At 43.1% G+C, this 18,500-nt stretch overlaps 1 protein-coding gene across 1 annotated transcript; it reads right to left on the reverse strand.

Annotated features, from left to right (window-relative positions):
• Window positions 1-181: 181 nt before the first annotated feature.
• LOC121967128 lies at window positions 182-8,667 on the reverse strand. The gene is made up of 15 exons (XM_042517166.1): window positions 8,306-8,667; window positions 7,794-7,900; window positions 7,415-7,528; window positions 6,888-6,992; window positions 6,731-6,802; window positions 3,527-3,639; window positions 3,313-3,438; window positions 3,136-3,204; window positions 2,909-2,996; window positions 2,745-2,816; window positions 2,554-2,654; window positions 1,548-1,665; window positions 1,403-1,462; window positions 1,177-1,287; window positions 182-445 (listed from the first exon to the last, which is right to left on the reverse strand). The coding sequence occupies exons 1-15, from the start codon at window positions 8,433-8,435 to the stop codon at window positions 332-334; spliced, it is 1,500 nt and encodes a 499-aa protein (XP_042373100.1). The 5' UTR covers window positions 8,436-8,667; the 3' UTR covers window positions 182-331.
• Window positions 8,668-18,500: the final 9,833 nt, after the last annotated feature.

An 18,500-nucleotide genomic window follows, 5' to 3' on the forward strand; every position in this document is an offset into this window, starting at 1 on the left:
TAAACTAAAATTTTGATGATTTAATAAATTTTTTTTTAAAACCAATCATCATCTATGCCCATCATCTAGTCTTATGGGATTCTGAGGTGAAAATTTTGATGTTATACGCTACAACTCAACCTGATAAATCCAGAAACATGTTCTTTTTCAGCAAAGCAAAGCCATTTTCAGCGAAAACAAATAATAATAATAATAATAATAATAATAATAATAATAATCCCAATGTTTTATCTTTATTCCGGCAGAAGAGGTAGCAATGGATAAATCGAACCAATCAAATTGCCAGTCCAATACATTTGAAGAAGCTTGATATATCAATTTCTGAATCTGATCAACAAGATGAAGCTTGAGCTTGTTTGGCTTTCATCAGTACAAGTTCTTCTGTCGTGACACCGATAATATCGTTTGCCTGCTTTAGGGGAACAGCACGAATCATTTCATCGCTCTGCAAATGCAAACTTGCCATTTCATTACATAAATAATCATAAAGAGCAACAAAATAGCTCCTACGGATTGGCGCAGTTTATTGTTGCATGGGTATTTACTCTAATAAATTTTGGAGTCAATTCCCATCTGACGTAAAATGCCTCCCCTAACAAAAGGCTACTGTGCATTATGGAGAGGTTGATATTAACCACCATGTCACAAGCAGAAAAGCATTATGCAAAATACAAAATGTTAGTGTGTTTTACTTGATCACCCAAGGAGGTGGATGGGATTGTGATAATGAAAAGAACCAGCGTCCTGGTTCTTTCTCGTAGGAAGCAGAAAAGCATGATGCAAAAGACAAGATGTGAGAGTCTTTTGCTTGATCACCCAAGGAGGTCGATGGGATTGTGATAAGGATAGGAACCAGCGTGTTCTATCTCGTAGGGAACATAAATAGAGAAAAGGATGAAAAAAAGGGAATGAGATGATCACTTGGAGGAATCGACCTCCAATAATGATCACTTCAAGGGGATCAACTTTCAATAACCAAAGTAATTTGATTATTTAATTGAATCACTTCATTGTCTGTCCCTAAAAGAGACACCTTGGTGTAGACAGTATGAAGGCCTAGAAAACTAGAATTACTTCTGCATTAGTAAATGAATTTTCACAAACCAAAATCTATCTAACATGAAGTAAAACTTGAAGTGAATTAGCTAAAAATGAGGCAGATGCAATCAAACTTACTCTTGTAACAATACCAAGTTTCTCCAACTTTCTGATCGCGTCTTCAACTTCAAAATTGCAATTCTTCCCAAACTCCTCTGTAATGAGTTTCTCACAGTGACGATCAAGAGCCTATATTTAGATCATGAAAATTGTGAGGTTAAGAAAATACAAGGATAACAGAGAATGACAAACAAATTAATTCCATGCATTTTTAAAGATTTTAGTAAAAGAAAGAATGTCATACTTCTTTTGTCAATTCCCTTTCCCTCATTAGAATAAAGTAAGAAACTATCACCTCTTTGACCTGCACATTTAGATTTTGAAACTAAGTTTTTCCCAAACTTCACTTGAACTTTGGTCTAATACGATTTATTAATTATAGAACCTACTTCTTGTTGAATCACATCATCACACAAATGTAGGAGTGTAGCTTTGCCAGTGTCAAGTTGTTTGTCAAACATTGATTTGGTGATTAAATTCTGGTAAGTAGCTATGTCTTGTTGAAACCTGCATGCTTTCAAAAGATTAGCATAAGAAAATACATTATACTCAAAATAACATGATCATGCCATATTCATGTTCCCATTAAGCATAACTTCTTTATCAAATCTGATGCAAAACAATATTCGTAAGAGACAAGTGAATATTGCACACTAAAATAGTAATGGTAAACAAAAGTTATTTTTATTTTTATAATGAGGTAACAGTCAAAATCAATGTCAAACACAAGCGAATGTTCTAATTCATCAAACTATTATGCTAATGATAGATAGTTCCTTGGAAGATACGCGTTACAGGGTCCGATTGCAATGTCTCGACAAAGACCATTACATCTCTATGAGAACTTAGGTGTAGTGTTAAATATGCAAGAGTTCTCACATCATCGGTTAGATAAGAACAAGCATTATAGGAATACCGATTGTCTTGGATTTGAAATATAAGAATGCTCATTGGTAAAATGATGGATATAGTAGATATGTTGATTAAGAGAAGAATTAATATTTTGTGTTTATAAGAGATAAAATGGATAGAAGAGAAGACAAAGATGATAGAGAACTATACTCACGTGAACAAGGAACCAGAAATGAGAAATATATAGGGTGTTTATAATTTTGGAACAAGAAATGCAAAAGGAAAAACTATGTTGGATTTTGTAGTAACACAAGAATTTAGTCAGAAGAAGGGGAGCCTTGGCGCAACGGTAAAGTTGTTGCCATGTGACTAAAAGGTCACGGATTCGAATCCTGGAAACAACCTCTTGCAAAAAATAGGATAAGGCTGCGTACAATGGATCCTTCCCCGGGGCCCCGCATGGCGAGTGCTTCGTGCACCAGGCTGCCCTTTTTTTACATGAATTTAGTTAGAAATGGAAGATTGTTGAAAAAAAATACTCACGTGAAGTAAATTTTAGCACAATAGCCAATGAGACCGAAAATGATAGTGAGGACAACACGAATTTCAGCTTTCGGCATTTTAAAAGAGCCAATGAGAGTAATCTGAAACAGTATGCTGCTTGTTAGGTAATGGCAAAGGAGAAAGAAATTGTAAAGCCAGTCAAATTAAGTCATCAGGATTCAAAAACTTACAAGACCAAGCACCATCGTAATCAAGAAGCTGACCCAGTCCCTAGGAGTCAAGCTTAGGTTTTTCTTTTCAGGCTGCAAAACCATTCACACTTTATGAAAATGGAGCCTCAAAATGTTGTTCAATAAGTTGGTTACTTGCAGGAATTGGAATTTAGAAGTCTCACTAAAACTAGTTCCAAATCAGCCATGGGAATATTTCTGAAATGTTTTACATAGATTCCTCGATCTATCTTGTCTTTTGTGCTCGCCCGCCTGCTAGGTTGTGTGTTTTAAGTAGTTATGAAATGCAGATAACTACAAACTGTTGACTTAAATTGAAATGGATCCAAATCCAGAATCTCCAACTTCCATGACTTATAGAAGAGAACTTAAAATGTAGAATAGCTGCTACCTGTAAACGACGATTATTCTTTTAAAAGTTGGTTCTTGGATTTCAATCTTGCCTAGTAGGTCTTGGGTTCTGCAGAAAATAAAATGCAGATTTATTATGAGATCATATACTGTCAAAAACTGGTTCTAGGATATCAGACCAAATCTCATCAAAATCGACATGGGAAAGATAGTTGACCTGAACTCCATGTTTTCAATCCTTTTTCGTTTAAAGAGCTCCTTTGAATCATCAATAATTCTAGTTGTTTCCTCTGTATCTTTTCTCAATATATTGCTCGATCTTTTTGAGATGAACCTCTCAAGCCTGAAATCATACAACTCACCCAAATGCAAATGGCCTTTTGAAAGTAATGGATTCAATTTACCATGTTTGAAATAAAAAAAAAAATTACCTAGTAGCCCTTAGAAATCTAGTCCAAATACTAGTTATAATCATATCCAATTTCTCCATGAAAAAGTAACCGGTTGTATGATCAGTTCCTACTCCTCGATGAAAAATAATGTACTTCCAAAACAAGAGAGACAAAGATAAGAAAGATGTTTACACTTAAAAGATAAATCATTATGCTATTTCAAAGTTCAATGAATTAATCAACATTGGTGAAAAAATAAAATGCCATGCTTCTATATTAGTTAACATAAACATATTTGCAAAAAAGTCATATTTCAAGGAGATTATCACAAAATTAATGTGGTCACTTGTGATAAGACTAGTGGCGGAGTTAGAAACTATAATCTACCCAGCCTAATCGGTCGATGGTAAGAGTTGTATATATATAAAAAAAATCTTCAGGCTGATCACGGAATTTGATTTGGGGATTTAAGGTTGGTCAGATGAACAATTGACTAAAATGGTTAAATGTATGGAGAAACTCCTAAATATATGGGCTTCTTCTCTAAATCCTAAAATGGGCCCTCAGGCTAAAGCCCAGGTAGACTAACACCTGCCTTCGCCCTTGCAAAAGACACCTAAAACCGAGAACATTTTCTATACAATTTTCATAGTATATATGAGCAAAGATTTAGATACTATTTCATATCACACATTTTTCAAAGAGGAAAATACAGGATTGTTTTGGTGTTTTGCAACAGCTTTGATGACAATGAGCATGGATCGAGCTGGGTCAGGTTTTAAAGAAGAAAACCAACCTAACTCAATTTCTTTTGGGTACATAACAATCCTCTGATTTGAATCCAAATCCAGATTTATGAAAAAATTTCAAAATCAAAATTTTCAAGCCAAGTAGGGTGGGTTGGATTTTAGGGGTCTTTAGGTTTAAGGCTTTTATTCGAGTTTATGGGGATTTTCGAGTCTTATCGATTTTTAGATTTTATAATTACAGGGTTATGTAAAAGTTTAGTAATTTTATATCTAAATAAAATAAAATCATATATTTGGGTTCATTTATTATTATTTTGATCTCTTATGCTACTTTAATTATTATTAATAAGTACAGCATGTACTAATTGCAATTTTAAGCACTATGAACTTTATTTCCTACTATTCTTATTCTTCTTGGGTAGGGATGATAATTTCCTACGAATTTGATGGAGAATTTGATATCTGATTCGAATGAAGAAGGGTATGGAGGGATCTTTTTGGACCTGATTAAATAATCAGATAATTGAGTATGAGTATTCGGGTATGGAGGCGGGTCTAGTAGAACCCTACCCACACCCGACCCGAATACCCGATTAATATATATAGGTAATTTTTTCCCCAAAACTCACTAACTATTTTTGTTGGTCTTTAATATGTTTTTATTGAATATGATTAAATTAGGAGTATGCTATAGATGTTTAATCTGTTTTTTTTTTCTAAATTATGTTTTTTTGGATATGATGTTAATTCTAATATGCTTTTGTTAAATAATGGTAATTGGATGGAATAAAGAAAATTATTAGTATAGAGGATATCCGATCCTATGGGTATGGGTATGAGGATGGGTATCTAATCCCTGATGGATATGAGGATGTGGATGAAAGTTGAAAATATGATGGAATGGGGATGAGGATAGAGATGGAGATGGATATAATAAATGGGGATGGGATCCAAACCCAACCCATTGTCATCTCTATTCTTAGGTATCATCTTTTGAAAAGTGTCAAATCAACATGAAATAAAAGTTGGACCTTGTACAAGTCAATATGGACATGTCACACAATTCTCTTGAATATAATTTAACTAACATAAGATTTAACATAAATCACATCAAAAACAATATAAAAATAGTTAGTAAAATTTAAAATGAATATAAATTTGAGAGTGCATTATTTTTTAGTACTAACTAAATTAAGGTTGGAATAGAATTTAGCTAACATCAAAAAATTTAATCTAATATAAATACTTCCTAGAATTTAAAATTGATTAAGAAAATAAATTATTGTTGTTCAAATCCTATTTCTAAAATATAAATTTTAATTGAAAATTTTAAGTTAATATTCGAATGCAAATCCCAGTCAAACTTTTTCCTATAAAATTATAGCATTATATTTTTCTATAATTTTTTGTAACTTATTTTTCTTAAATTCTAATTATATTAATTATTGTTTTCTATGCAAATTTTCTATCTACTATAGTTTTATTTTTAAAAGAAAACAAATAAAAAATAATAATATTAAAATTTCCCTAAATTTATATGAATTTATCTAGATATAGGTAATAAGGCATATTTAATTCAATTATCTAACTATATAGCATGATTTAAAGTCTTCAAAGTAGAGGTTGAAATGTATCGTTTTGGTTGAATCTCTATATTAATTAATACAAATAATTTCTCTTGTATCGTATCTGTCGTTGTATTAATGAGAATCGTACCATGTCAACAATCTATGTGCCTTGGTATATTACACAACACATCAAAAAGAGTTCAAGATGCTTGTTTTTTATAGCTTGCAGTGGCACAACACAATATTGAAACTGTACCACTCTAACTAGGGACAAAGTACTAAACGGTACCACTGTTTCAATAATCAAAAGTAAAAAAAACTATGTACTAACTACTAAAGCACTACTAAATGAGTAAAATCCATTTGTATGGTTTTAATACTTTGTAAAGTGTGTGACGTATGTATATGATACAATGCAATATTTTCATTAATTTGACTATCTAGCTGCTCAATCCATTATAATGTTTAGTAATTTATTAGTTTTAAATTATAATTAAAATTATTTGTAGTTGCCATAGACATATTTAGAATTTAACAAGCTAATTGGATTAATATAGATTAACACATATTTGAATTCATCTCGTCAGACTTGGGAGCATGTCGATGCATTAGAAGTGTCAACACCCAACATCCCTAATTCTTAGGTGTAAAAAAATTTAAGAACAATGGTGTTAAGCTCATAGATCCATACTTGTGTGGATATTGAACTCGAGGTCCAAGTACATAGATTTTCTCATATAGGACATATAATAGTGTCAATAATCTCAAAAACCGATCATTGAAGTGAAAATTAAACTTCAGAAAACTAAAGTTTATCTATACAACAAATCAAAATTTTGAAATTCATGAACTTTTAGATTGATATAGTTCAAATATTGGGTAAAAAAAAACTGCAAAGCAGAATATTTTTTAGGAGCTGACTATACCTTTTCAGAAAAACGAGGAAGATTTTCACAAGGATGCTTCTGAAAATACCTTTGAAGAAGCTTGTTATCCAACTACATTACCAAGAAACTACCAAATTAAGCTAACATGCAAGTTCACAAGGTTCAAACATTGAGAGAAATTGAGAACCATATAAACCTTAGACTCGTCGACTTCAATTGGTAAATTTAAGAGATAGTTCTCCGAGAGTGCAGCTTCAATTTCCTCATCAGTTGCTAGTTTGAAGTTGCTCTTTTCCATAACCTGTTTCAATCAGAGAAGAAATAATATGATTACTATGGAAGGACCAAGATTGACTGCATATGATTGCTTCTTTGGTTTCCTAATTTAGTTAAAAGAACCTCGAATATGGTACATAAGGTTTACAAGCTGTAAGAATTGTTGTCAATTCTAACATATACCTGGCTGGTAAGAGGATTGAGCAACAAGAAGAAAAGAGATTAGTGCCAATGGACGACGTCAACCAGGGTTTTGTTAGACAATCTATCATCAAATATATAATAGGTTTATACGTACGTAATAGTAATCAAGGTAAGTGAAATATGATGATTATATGATTAGATTTCATTTAAGTTAATCTAGGTATATTTTTGAAATTTACCAAGCATCTGCATGGCATAGAACCAAACAATATTGAAATTTATGAAAGTTAGAAATTGGCAAACCTTGAAAAAGTGTTCCAGAAAGTCTAGTTCCAGAGTGTCTATTTTTTCACGAGATAATTTCCTCTGCTCCAGTCGCTGGTTACCATCAATAGGATCAAACAGAAGATAAAGTTGCTGCAAATACAATGTTGTAAAAATAAATAGAATGCTGAATTAAATGTTTCACTAGACAGAAGAATAAGTTCATGTTCCTGCACATACAGCCATCATTTCAGTTTGTTCCTACATGATTGTACTAAATATCCTGAAGATAAATGACTTATTTTACAAGTAGGTATATGCCTACAATTATGAATAAGTTTAACAAGAATGACTAATGCATTAAATTTGATTATTTTATTTTTTGAGAAATGTTATGACAAATATGAATCAATTCTACCATCATTTCTTCAAACTGCATAAGGTACCAAGCTCGAATAGTGTATTCAATCCTCTTGCACAGCTTATGAAACTCTGCTGGATCCTCTTGCACAACTTGTTCAGGTCCTGAATATGGTGGCAAATCTAGTGTCATTGGAATTAAATTTAAAAATTAACACCAATTCAATGTAAGATGTGACACTTAAGTCAAAATTATTATAAAATATATATTTCCTTAACGATGGCGTAGGAGGATCTATAGAAACATTTTTTGTTATTTTCTTAAATGGGGACCTGATTTTTAAACATAAAGCAAAGAATAGGATAGACATTTGATAATGTACCTTCTTATAAGGTATTTGATCAGATTGGGTTGGCTTTCACTTCTTAAGTTCTTATAATGAAACAGAAGCTTTTTGGGTTGTTTATTCGTTTAAATAAACAAATAAATATCTTTTAAAAAAAAATCGTCAAAGAGAAAATAGAATCAGGTAAATAAAGATCGAAAACCCTGGATCGAGGGATTCTTACTAATTAGCTCGGTGAGAGCCGTGATGAGATCAGCCTTGGGGACCGGAATGACGGACTCTTGCTCCACACTTATCACATCCTCAACCTTCGCTTTTCCCTTTCCCTTCCCGTTGTCCTTTCCCTTCGCCATCAGTAGTATCGACCACAGGAGGAGACGATTGATGAGACGGCCAGAGAAGGGAGAAGTAAGGACGCATTTTATGCAGAGGTTGCGTGCGATGAGAGTGGCGGGGAATGGTACGATTCGAAGTGAGAAGGAGGAAGCTATGGAGGTTCAACGGTGGCTTGAAGCTTCCACTCTTTCTCTCTTCGGAGGAAAACATTTGGTACTTGACGTGGAGCAGATGAAACGAACGAGAGCAGAACAAAAAAACAAGTTCACGAATGTTTCTGCAGTTTGCTTAAGTGATTGTTATTATTTTTTTTAGTTGACAACTGTGTATTTAATTTAAGGTAATTTATACGTACAATATGAAATTTATCAAAATATATATATATATATATATCTGATCCTGTCCGAACGCTGAATTAACATACGCTGGGTACGAGGCGCTCTCTGAAGGGCTGACGTAGACCTCCGACCAGTCGTGTGGACCTCCGGCGAACCTGCAAAGAAGTCGGCCCGGGAAGGGATTCCCGCCGACGACCCTCCGACGCTCAAGTCAGGCAAGAGGAAATGCAGAAGTGGCTTCGAATACGGGAGAATGCGTACCTCCGATGAAGTGTGAGGCTCCTTATATAGAGCTGTGAAGAGGCTCACGCGCATATACCGAGGCGAATACGTGTCCTCTAACCATACCTCAGTATGAGCTTGTCAGAAGAGCTTACCTGACACCATACTGCTACAGTCCGCGCACATTTCTGATGGGACAGCCGAACCCTATGTCGTAAAATCCTGCGTATGGCCTGGTTGTTGAACATACCCGCTGTTAGAAGATGTTCCCTTGTCCTTTTGTCTCTTCTTGCCCCATTCCGAGCGTCCGGCCGGTCAACAGTCCCACCATGTCCGGCCGGTCGTATGTGCTAGTCCGCTCGGGAGATTCCCGGTTGTGTGCTCTGTGGAGACTGTTCGCAGTATTACTACTTTATGCCTTCGGCCGAGTGGGTTACACGCTCGGCCATACAACCCTGTTCAACATGAGCGTCGGAACCCCGACTCCCCGCCGAGGTGTCTTTACTTCCGTTCGGAACGTTCGGCCGGTCGCCCCAATCTTTATCCGCTCAGACAAACCCATGGTTGAACTTTTACCTTTCAACCTCCACGTGGCGTTGACTCTGCTTAAAGGGGGGTCCCCTCTCCTTACTACGTACCGGATCACTTGCCTCCCCTTCAAGTCTAGTCGAAAGAGGCGATTAGTCCGACTGACTGGACCATCAGTTGTGTCGAGCGGCGTCCATATGCATCTTTGCTTCCGCTCGGACACACGGGGGCAGCTAAAACGCCAGTCAACGCCAACATTCCTCGGTATCTTTTCGAAGTTTTCGCCAATCTCCATCATTAAAGTCGAGCACGCGCTCATTAAATGCTTTCCAGTGACCGAATGCCACGTGTCGAGGCTGCCGTCATTGTACAGTGGCGGCGTGGTGTTCTGACGGGATCGAGGCGGTTCGAAATGAACGGTGCGATGCGTGCTCCGATTCTCGCGACCTGAATCCGACGGTGGAGGCCGCTCGGGCTCCACCCTATAAAGGCTTCGCTTTCTTCCTTCGCCGCATTTCTGCTCTCACGTGCTCCATAGCTTCTCGCTCTCAGCATTCCGGCGACCCTGTTCTTCTATTCTCCGACGATCTCCGGCGTTCTTTCTTCGATCCTCCTTGTTCCCTGTAAGGCTCTTCCTCTGCTCTATCTTTGGTTCTTGTGGTTCGTGTTTCTTTGCGTTTCCTTCCCGAGTTTTAGCTCTTGGGGCACTGTTTCGTTTGCCATCTTCTTTCTTTTATCCTCTGCCTTTCGTCTATTTTTGGTTTCGTCCGCTCGGCCAATGGCTAGCTCCTCCCAACCTCTAGACTAAGCCCTCGGCCCATGGTATACTACCATGGAGTCGCGCTTCGATCAGCGCGACGTCGATGTTTTGATGTATAATTTTGACATCTCATCTGACTTCGAAATTATCTTACCCACTTCCTCCGCTCGACCTCACAAACCGCCGCGCGGAGCCTTTTGTGTTTTCCGCGACCAGTTCACAGCCGGTCTGCGATTTCCCATTCATCCCTTCATCGTTGAAGTCTGCAATTTTTTCGGCATTCCGCTCGGAAGCCTAGTCCCCAATACTTTCCGTCTTTTATGCGGCGTCGTTGTCTTGTTCAAAATCCACCACATCCCCCTCCGACCGGAGGTTTTCTATTATTTTTATTACCCTAAACAGTCCAAGCTGGGCACATTTATGTTCCAGGCTCGTCCCGGTTTAGTTTTCTTCAATAAACTTCATTCTTCCAATAAGCATTGGAAAGAATTCTACTTCTACCTTCGTATGCCCGAGCGGGCCCCCTTCCTAACGAAGTGGCAGATCGGATCACCAACCTCACCAGAGCTCAAAAGGTTCAAAACCCGACCGGACTATCTTCATGCCGCCAACATGCTGGCCGGTCTGAGGTTTGACATCAACAAATTCCTGCCTGAAGGGGTGATGTATATATTTGGTCTGAGTCCGATCAGGACCCCCCTTCCGAGCGGCTTCGGTAATAATTTTACTTTGTGCATTTGTTTTAATTGCTAACTGATTTTCTCTGTTTTCCTTTGCAGCAAACATTGTCATGGTGTCGGTGATGGCTGGAATTTTGAAGAGGAAGGCGGCAGCGCTCGAAGCCGCGGCGGCCAAAGAAATGGAGACGCTCGGCATCTAGCCGGTCGGCTCTAATGAGGGAGAGAGTGAGACAAATGCTGGGGAGTCGGCCGCTCAGGCTTCTCTCCCAGAGCCAGTGGCTGGCGCAACTGCTAGTCGAGAGCCTTCCGTCCGGGATGAAGGCTCGGCTCAGGAGGAGGAGCGCCCCTTCATCAAAAACGACGCCGCACGGAGATACCGCTCCGCTCGGCTACATTGCGGTTCATCCATCCGAGCGGGCAACCGATACTTCTCGAGGCAAAGCGCCAGAGGTGGAGGCGATTTCGTCCGATCGGACGCCCTCTCAACTAGACGCGTCTGCGGACCCCCTTGAGGCCGTTCCGATCAGCGCCCTTCCACCCGCTCCCCGCCAGGTCCAACGTTCAACACTTTTTGTCCCAGTTTTCGGCGTCGGCCTCTGATCCTTCCCCGGCTTCCGCCCAGACAACGCCCGATCGGCGCCACACCATCCGGGTTTCCCTGCATCTCCCCACCGAGGAATTACTGCCCAAAGCTGATCGGCCAACAACGCCCGAGAACCTGATCACAATGAAAGGGCCCTTAGCTGAAATGTGGGCCGACGCTCGGGCACGCGTCGCAATGATTCCCCTCAGTAATCTGGCCAACAGCCACATGCAACAGGCCACGGGGGTAAGTTTATTTTCTATAGTCCTTTACGCATTCTCTCCGACTGGCTTCTAACAACTTTGCTCGTGACAGAGATGGGTGGAGGAGATTGTCGTTTACAATCGTCCGGCGATGGCGGACGCAGAATTAAAGAGGCTGAAGGCTCCAAGCGGCCCTTCCGGCTCACAAGGTCCATCATACGCCGAGCTGCAAAAAGAGCTCAAAAAGACCCAAGATTTACTGGGGTCCGAGCGGAAGAAGACGGCTGACCAGACGCACAATCTAGCCGAACTTGATCGCCTGAACAAATCACTGGAACGCAAGATAAGCCTGGCCACCCAGCAGAAGAAAACGACTATCTCCGATCTGGAGAAGAAGAACGTAGAGGCTCGGGGGCTGGAGCAAAAAGTTAAAGAGCTGATGGACCAACTGGCCAATGAGAAGACTGCCCGCTCGGATGAGGTGACGAAACTCGAGGCTATTTTACAAGAACACCAGGCAGCCGCCGATGATTCCCGAGCGGCACTTAAAGAATATCAAGAGGCTGAGCCAAGCCGAGTCGCCGCCCTAAGACAGAATTACATCCGTTCGGCCGAATTTTCGGAGAAAGTTTGCAAGCGGATGTACATGGCCTTTGAACTTGCCATGAATGCCATGACAAAATATTTGAAGTCCAAAGGGCAACTTCCCGATTCCGCCGTTATCCCCGCTCAGGACCAGGCAACACTCCTCAACAACATCCCGAAGAATCTCTATGAGTATTTAGAATAGAAGTTTGCCTGTTATTCGGCCGCTCGGCCAAAAAAACTATCCCTTTTTGTACTCTGGCCACTTGACCTTAATTTCTTTAATGCTATCCTTTTACTTGCTTTTTCTTTTGCTAATCAATACGCATGTCGTCCGCTCGCCTCTTATCACACCTCTCTTGTGTTCGAAAGGGATTTTTACGAAGTATTTTGCATAGCTTTTCCACTCGGCTTAATATATCATGTCTCGACAAAAGAGGTTGTTCGCTGGGCGTTGACGAAGTACTTTTGGGTACTTGGCCGATCGACTAAATGACTCACCAGCGAAACCTCTTTATTGCATTCGTCCGGTCGGAGGGTTTATAGTCGCCGGCTCGACTCTCGATTTTTAACGTCGGAGCTCGACGGTCTTCCGCTCGGAGGGTTTATAGTCGCCGGCATGACTCTCGATTTTTAACGTCGGAGCTCGACGGTCTTCCGCTCGGAGGGTTTATAGTCGTCGGCTCGACTCTCTATTTTTAACGTCGGAGCTCGACGGTCTTCTGCTCGGAGGGTTTATAGTCGCCGGCTCGACTCTCGATTTTTAACGTCGGAGCTCGACGGTCTTCCGCTCGGAGGGTTTATAGTCGCCGGCTCGACTCTCGCTTTTTAACGTCGGAGCTCGATGGTCTTTCGCTTGGAGGGTTTATAGTCGCCGGCTCGACTCTCGATTTTTAACGTCGGAGCTCGACGGTCTTCCGCTCGGAGGGTTTATAGTCGCCGACTCGACTCTCGATTTTTAACTTCGGAGCTCGACGGTCTTCCGCTCGGAGGGTTTATAGTCGCCGACTCGACTCTCGATTTTTAACTTCGGAGCTCGACGGTCTTCCGCTCCGAGGGTTTATAGTCGCCGACTCGACTCTCAATTTTTAACTTCGGAGCTCGACGGTCTTCCGCTCGGAGGGTTTATAGTCGCTGGCTCGACTCTCGATTTTTAACGTCGGAGCTCGACGGTCTTCCGCTCGGAGGGTTTATAGTCGCCGGCACGACTCTCGATTTTTAACGTCGGAGCTCGACGGTCTTCAAGGCTAATTTTAACACTACCGTTTGGCGAAGCTTGGCAGATGCCTCTTTTTATCATTTTGCTTCTTGCATTACAAGGGCATATGCGACCAAAAGATACCCAAAATGAATTACATCAGCGCACCTCTCACTCAGCTCGGTACGACTGGAGATGATTTGCGCTCCATGGTCGATCCAGTTGCCGTCCATCTTTATCTTCTAAATAATAAGCACCCGAGCGGAGCTTTTCAATGACTTTGAAGGGACCCGCCCAAGGAGCCTCCAGCTTGCCAACGTCGCCGACCGGCTTTACTTTCTTCCACACTAGGTCGCCGACTTGGAATGCCCTAGGGATCACACGCCGGTTATAATTCTGCTTCATCGTCTGCCGGTACGCCATCAGCCGGACGGACGCTTTCGCTCGCTCTTCATCAATCAGGTCCAATTCCATGTTCCTCCGCTCGGCGTTATCATCATCATAATTCTGGATCCGGACGGACTCGACGCCGACTTCTACCGGGATAACCGCTTCACCGCCGTACACTAAATGGAACGGCGTGACGCCCGTTCCCTCTTTTGGAGTCGTGTGGATGGCCCATAGGACGCCTGGCAGCTCATCCACCCAACTTCCTCCTATGTAGTCAAGTCGAGCTCGGAGAATTCTGAGTATTTCTCTGTTGGTTACTTCCGCTTGACCGTTACTCTGGGGATATGCTACGGAAGTGAAGTGTTGTTCAATGCCATAACTTTTGCACCATTCTTCGAGCTGCTTCCCGACGAACTGCCGCCCGTTATCAGATATGAGCCGGTGAGGAATGCCGAACCGACAAATTATATGCTGCCAGATAAATTTTTTGACCATTTGTTCTGTGACCCATTTGGAGAAATAGTCGACCGCCACCAATAGGAACTTCCGCTGACCGGTCGTCATAGGGAATGGACCCACGATATCCATTCCCCACTGATCGAACGGACAGGCTACCATAGACGCTTTCATCTCCTCTGCCGGTCGGTGGGAGAAGTTGTGGTACTTCTGGCAGGAGAGGCACGTCGCAACGGTCCGAGCGGCGTCTGTTTGCAGGGTTGGCCAGAAGTATCCGGCCAGCAAGATCTTCTTGGCCGTCCACCCGGATGTCCCCCACACGATCCTTGGTGCACTTCGTGGAGGATGTACTCCACATCCTCCGAGCTTACACACTTCAACAGTGGACAAGAGAAAGCCTTCTTGTAGAGTTGGTCTCCAATGAGCGTGAATCGACCGACTCTCCTCCTTAATAGCTGGGCTTCCTCCCGATCGGAAGGTGTAGCACCCGAGCGGAGAAACTCCATGATGACCGTCCTCCAATCGCTCGAAAACTCGAGGCCCTCCATCCGATCGATATGCGCCACCAGGGATACTTGCTCAATTGGCTGTTGTATGACGACCGGTGATATTGAACTTGCAAGTTTGGCTAACTCATCTGCAGCATGATTCTCCGCTCGGGGTATCTTCTGGATAATGACCTCTCTGAAATTGGCCTTGAGCTTTTCGAAGGCTTCAGCGTAAAGCTTGAGCCGAGTGTTGTTAATCTCAAAAGTGCCCGAGAGTTGCTGAGCGACCAACTGGGAGTCCGAATGGATTGTCACCCGACCGGCTCCTACATGCCGAGCTACCTGCAAGCCGGCTATGAGGGCTTTGTACTCTGCTTCATTATTTGTGGATCTGTAGTCCAGCCGAACGGATAGGTGCATCCTTTCTTCTTGGGGAGAGAGTAATAGCACGCCAACCCCGCTCCCGAGCCGAGTGGACGATCCGTCCACAAATATTTTCCACATGGCTTCGGGTTCTGGCTTTTGCACTTCGATGACAAAATCTGCCAAGGACTGCGCCTTTATTGCCGAGCGGGGTTGATACTGGATATCAAACTCACTCAACTCCGTTGTCCACTTGATGAGTCGTCCGGACGCTTCTGGGTTCAGCAGCACTCTTCCCAATGGGATATTCGTCCGGACTATGATGGTATGTGCTAGGAAATAAGGACGAAGTCGTCGAGCGGGGAGGATCAAAGCAAAAGCCAGCTTCTCGAGCCCAATGTAGCGAGATTCAGCATCTTTTAAAATATGGCTTAAGAAATACACAGGTTCTTCTCCACTTGCCCTCACTAATGCCGAGCCTACTGCCTGTTCGGTTGAAGATAAATAGATATAGAGCGGCTCACCCATAGCTAGCTTGGCTAGCACGGGCAAAGAATTCAGATATGCCTTCAATTTTTCAAACGTCCGATCGCATTCCTCGTCCCAATGGAACTTGGTAGCTTTGCGCAGGATTTTGAAAAAAGGGAAGCTCCGGTCGGCAGTCTTTGAGATGAATCTGGACAATGCTGTTATCCGACCGGTCAAGCGCTGTACTTCCCTTAGATTTCTTGGGGGGCGCATGTCTTGTAATGCTTTCACTTTGCTGGGATTGGCCTCGATGCCCCGCTCGGTCACTATATAGCCCAAGAAACGCCCGCCTTTTGCCCCGAACAGACACTTCTGAGGGTTCAGCTTAACTCCATACTTCCGCAGCGTTCGGAAAGTCTCTTCCATGTCTTTAAAAAGATCATCCGCTCGGATGGACTTTATGAGAATATCATCCACGTACACTTCCAAATTTCGTCCAATTTGCTCCTTGAACACTCTGTTCATCAGGTGCTGGTAAGTTGCTCCTGCGTTCTTCAATCTGAACGGCATTACATTGTAGCAATAAGTGTCGTCGGCCGTGACGAATCTAACCTTTTCTTGATCCTCTCGGGCGAGCGACACTTGATGGTAGCCCTGATAGGCGTCGAGCATGCATATCAATTCGCAGCCAGCTGTGGAGTCCGCCAGTTGATCGATCCAGGGTAGAGGATAAAAATCCTTTAGGCATGCTTTATTGAGATCCCGGAAATCGATGCAAACTCTCCACTTGTTGCCCGACTTGGAGACTAGCACCACGTTCGCCAGCCAGCTCGGGAACTGGACCTCGCGTATGTGGCCGGCCTCCAGGAGCTTCTCAACCTCCGCTCGGATGATGGCATTTTGTTCAGCGCTGAAGTCCCTCTTCCTTTGCTTCATCGGCAGAGCGTCCGGTCGGACGTGGAGCTCGTGCTGCGCTATACTTGGCGAAATTTCGGACAGCTCATGCATCGACCAAACGAAGACATCGCAGTTTTTCTGGAGACAATTGATCACTTCCTTTTTCTGGCTTGCCTCCAGATCGGCCGCGATGAAGGTGGTTGCTTCCTGCCGGGTCGGGTGAATCTGCACTTCCTCTTTTTCTTCATAAACCAAAGAGGGTGGTTTTTCGGTGATGGCGTTCACCTCGATCCGTGGCATTTTCCGGGCGGAGTTAGCTTCTGCTCGGACCATCTCAACGTAGCATCGCCGAGCCGCCAGCTGGTCTCCTCTTACTTCTCCTACTTTATCCTCCACCGGGAACTTGATTTTCTGATGGAAGGTGGAGACGGCCGCTCGGAACTCGCTGAGCGTCGGTCGCCCCAAGATGACATTGTATGCTGAAGGAGAGTCGACCACGACGAAGTTGGCAGTCCTCGCCCTTCTGAGCGGCTCCTCTCCCAGTGAAATAGCCAGTCGGACCTGTCCGACCGGCAGAACTTCATTGTCCGTAAACCCGTAGAGGGGGGGTTGTCATGGGCAGCAGCTCGGCTCGATCTATTTGCAGTTGGTCGAAGGCCTTCTTGAATATAATATTGACCGAGCTTCCTGTATCGATGAAAACGCGGTGAATAGTATAGTTAGCTATTACCGCTTTGATGAGGAGAGCGTCGTCATGTGACACTTCGACTCCTTCCAAGTCCCTGGGCCCGAAACTGATTTCGGGACCGCTCGCCCGTTCTTGGCTACAGCCGATCGCATGGATCTGAAGCTGTCTGACGCTTGCCTTCCTTGCTCTGTTGGAGTCGCCTCCGGTCGGCCCCCCAGCGATGATGTTGATTTCGCCTCGGGAAGTGTTGCTTCTATTTTCTTCTTCCCGGGCGGACGGCCTAGGCCGCTCCTTAGATACCCGGGGATTGTCCTTGTGCCTCTGAGGACGATACCGCTCGGGAGACTACCTTCGATCGGCTTCATGGTGTCGTTGTCGCTTGTCGGATGATGGCGATCAACGGTGGCCGCCCCGAGGCACGGGGTGGGCGATCAGGGGAAGGCTTCGGCAATCTCTTGTATTATGCGTGTCTGTCCTGTGGAATGAACAAAACATTGGGGTTCATACCTTCTTTTTAGGTTTGGGCCGCTCGGCAGCTACTTCTTGAATGGCGTGGGATCTTGCATGTTGCTGGGGGCGGGCTACTTCAGCTCGCGGTCCTCTGGGCGGCTGATGAGCAATGTGCGGCTTCCGCTCGGCAGGGGGTGGACGCTCGGTTGGAGCTTCCTTCCTTCGGGCCGCCTGGGTTTCCCCCACATTGATATATTCATTAGCCCGGTGTAACATATGATCGTAGTCTCGGGGCGGCTTTCGAATAAGTGAACGGAAGAAGTCACCGTCCACGAGGCCTTGCGTGAAAGCATTCATCATCGTTTCTGAGGTGGCCGTTGGAATATCCATGGCCACTCGGTTGAATCGTTGGATATAAGCTCTGAGCGGCTCTCTGGGCTCTTGCTTGATGGCAAATAGGCTGACGCTAGTCTTCTGATAACGCCGACTTCTTGCAAAATGATGGAGGAAGGCCATGCGGAAGTCCTTAAAACTTGTAATGGATCCGTCCGGCAGCCTTCGAAACCACCGTTGTGCCGATCCCGAGAGAGTGGTAAGGAATACCCGGCACTTTACTCCATCTGTGTATTGATGTAGGGTAGCCGTGTTGTCGAACTTACCCAGATGATCGTCCGGATCGGTGGTTCTGTTGTATTCACCGATCGCAGGGGGCACATAGTGCTTTGGTAGAGGGTCCTGCAGGATGGCCTCTGAAAATTGCCGGTTGATCCGCTCGGGGGAGGTGT

Source organism: Zingiber officinale, chromosome 3B (genome assembly GCF_018446385.1).
Source record: "Zingiber officinale cultivar Zhangliang chromosome 3B, Zo_v1.1, whole genome shotgun sequence".
Taxonomy (NCBI): Eukaryota; Viridiplantae; Streptophyta; class Magnoliopsida; order Zingiberales; family Zingiberaceae; genus Zingiber; species Zingiber officinale.

Excerpts from the sequence above, each read along its gene's own strand:
- LOC121967128 (XM_042517166.1), bottom strand. The coding sequence starts at position 8,435 with ATGGCGAAGGGAAAGGACAACGGGAAGGGAAAGGGAAAAGCGAAGGTT. Across the intron at positions 3,640-6,730 it reads TTCCTCGTTTTTCTGAAAAG|TACATTATTTTTCATCGAGG; the intron begins GTATAGTCAGCT and ends TTGTTTTGGAAG. Across the intron at positions 3,205-3,312 it reads ATTGAAAACATGGAGTTCAG|AACCCAAGACCTACTAGGCA; the intron begins GTCAACTATCTT and ends TATTTTCTGCAG.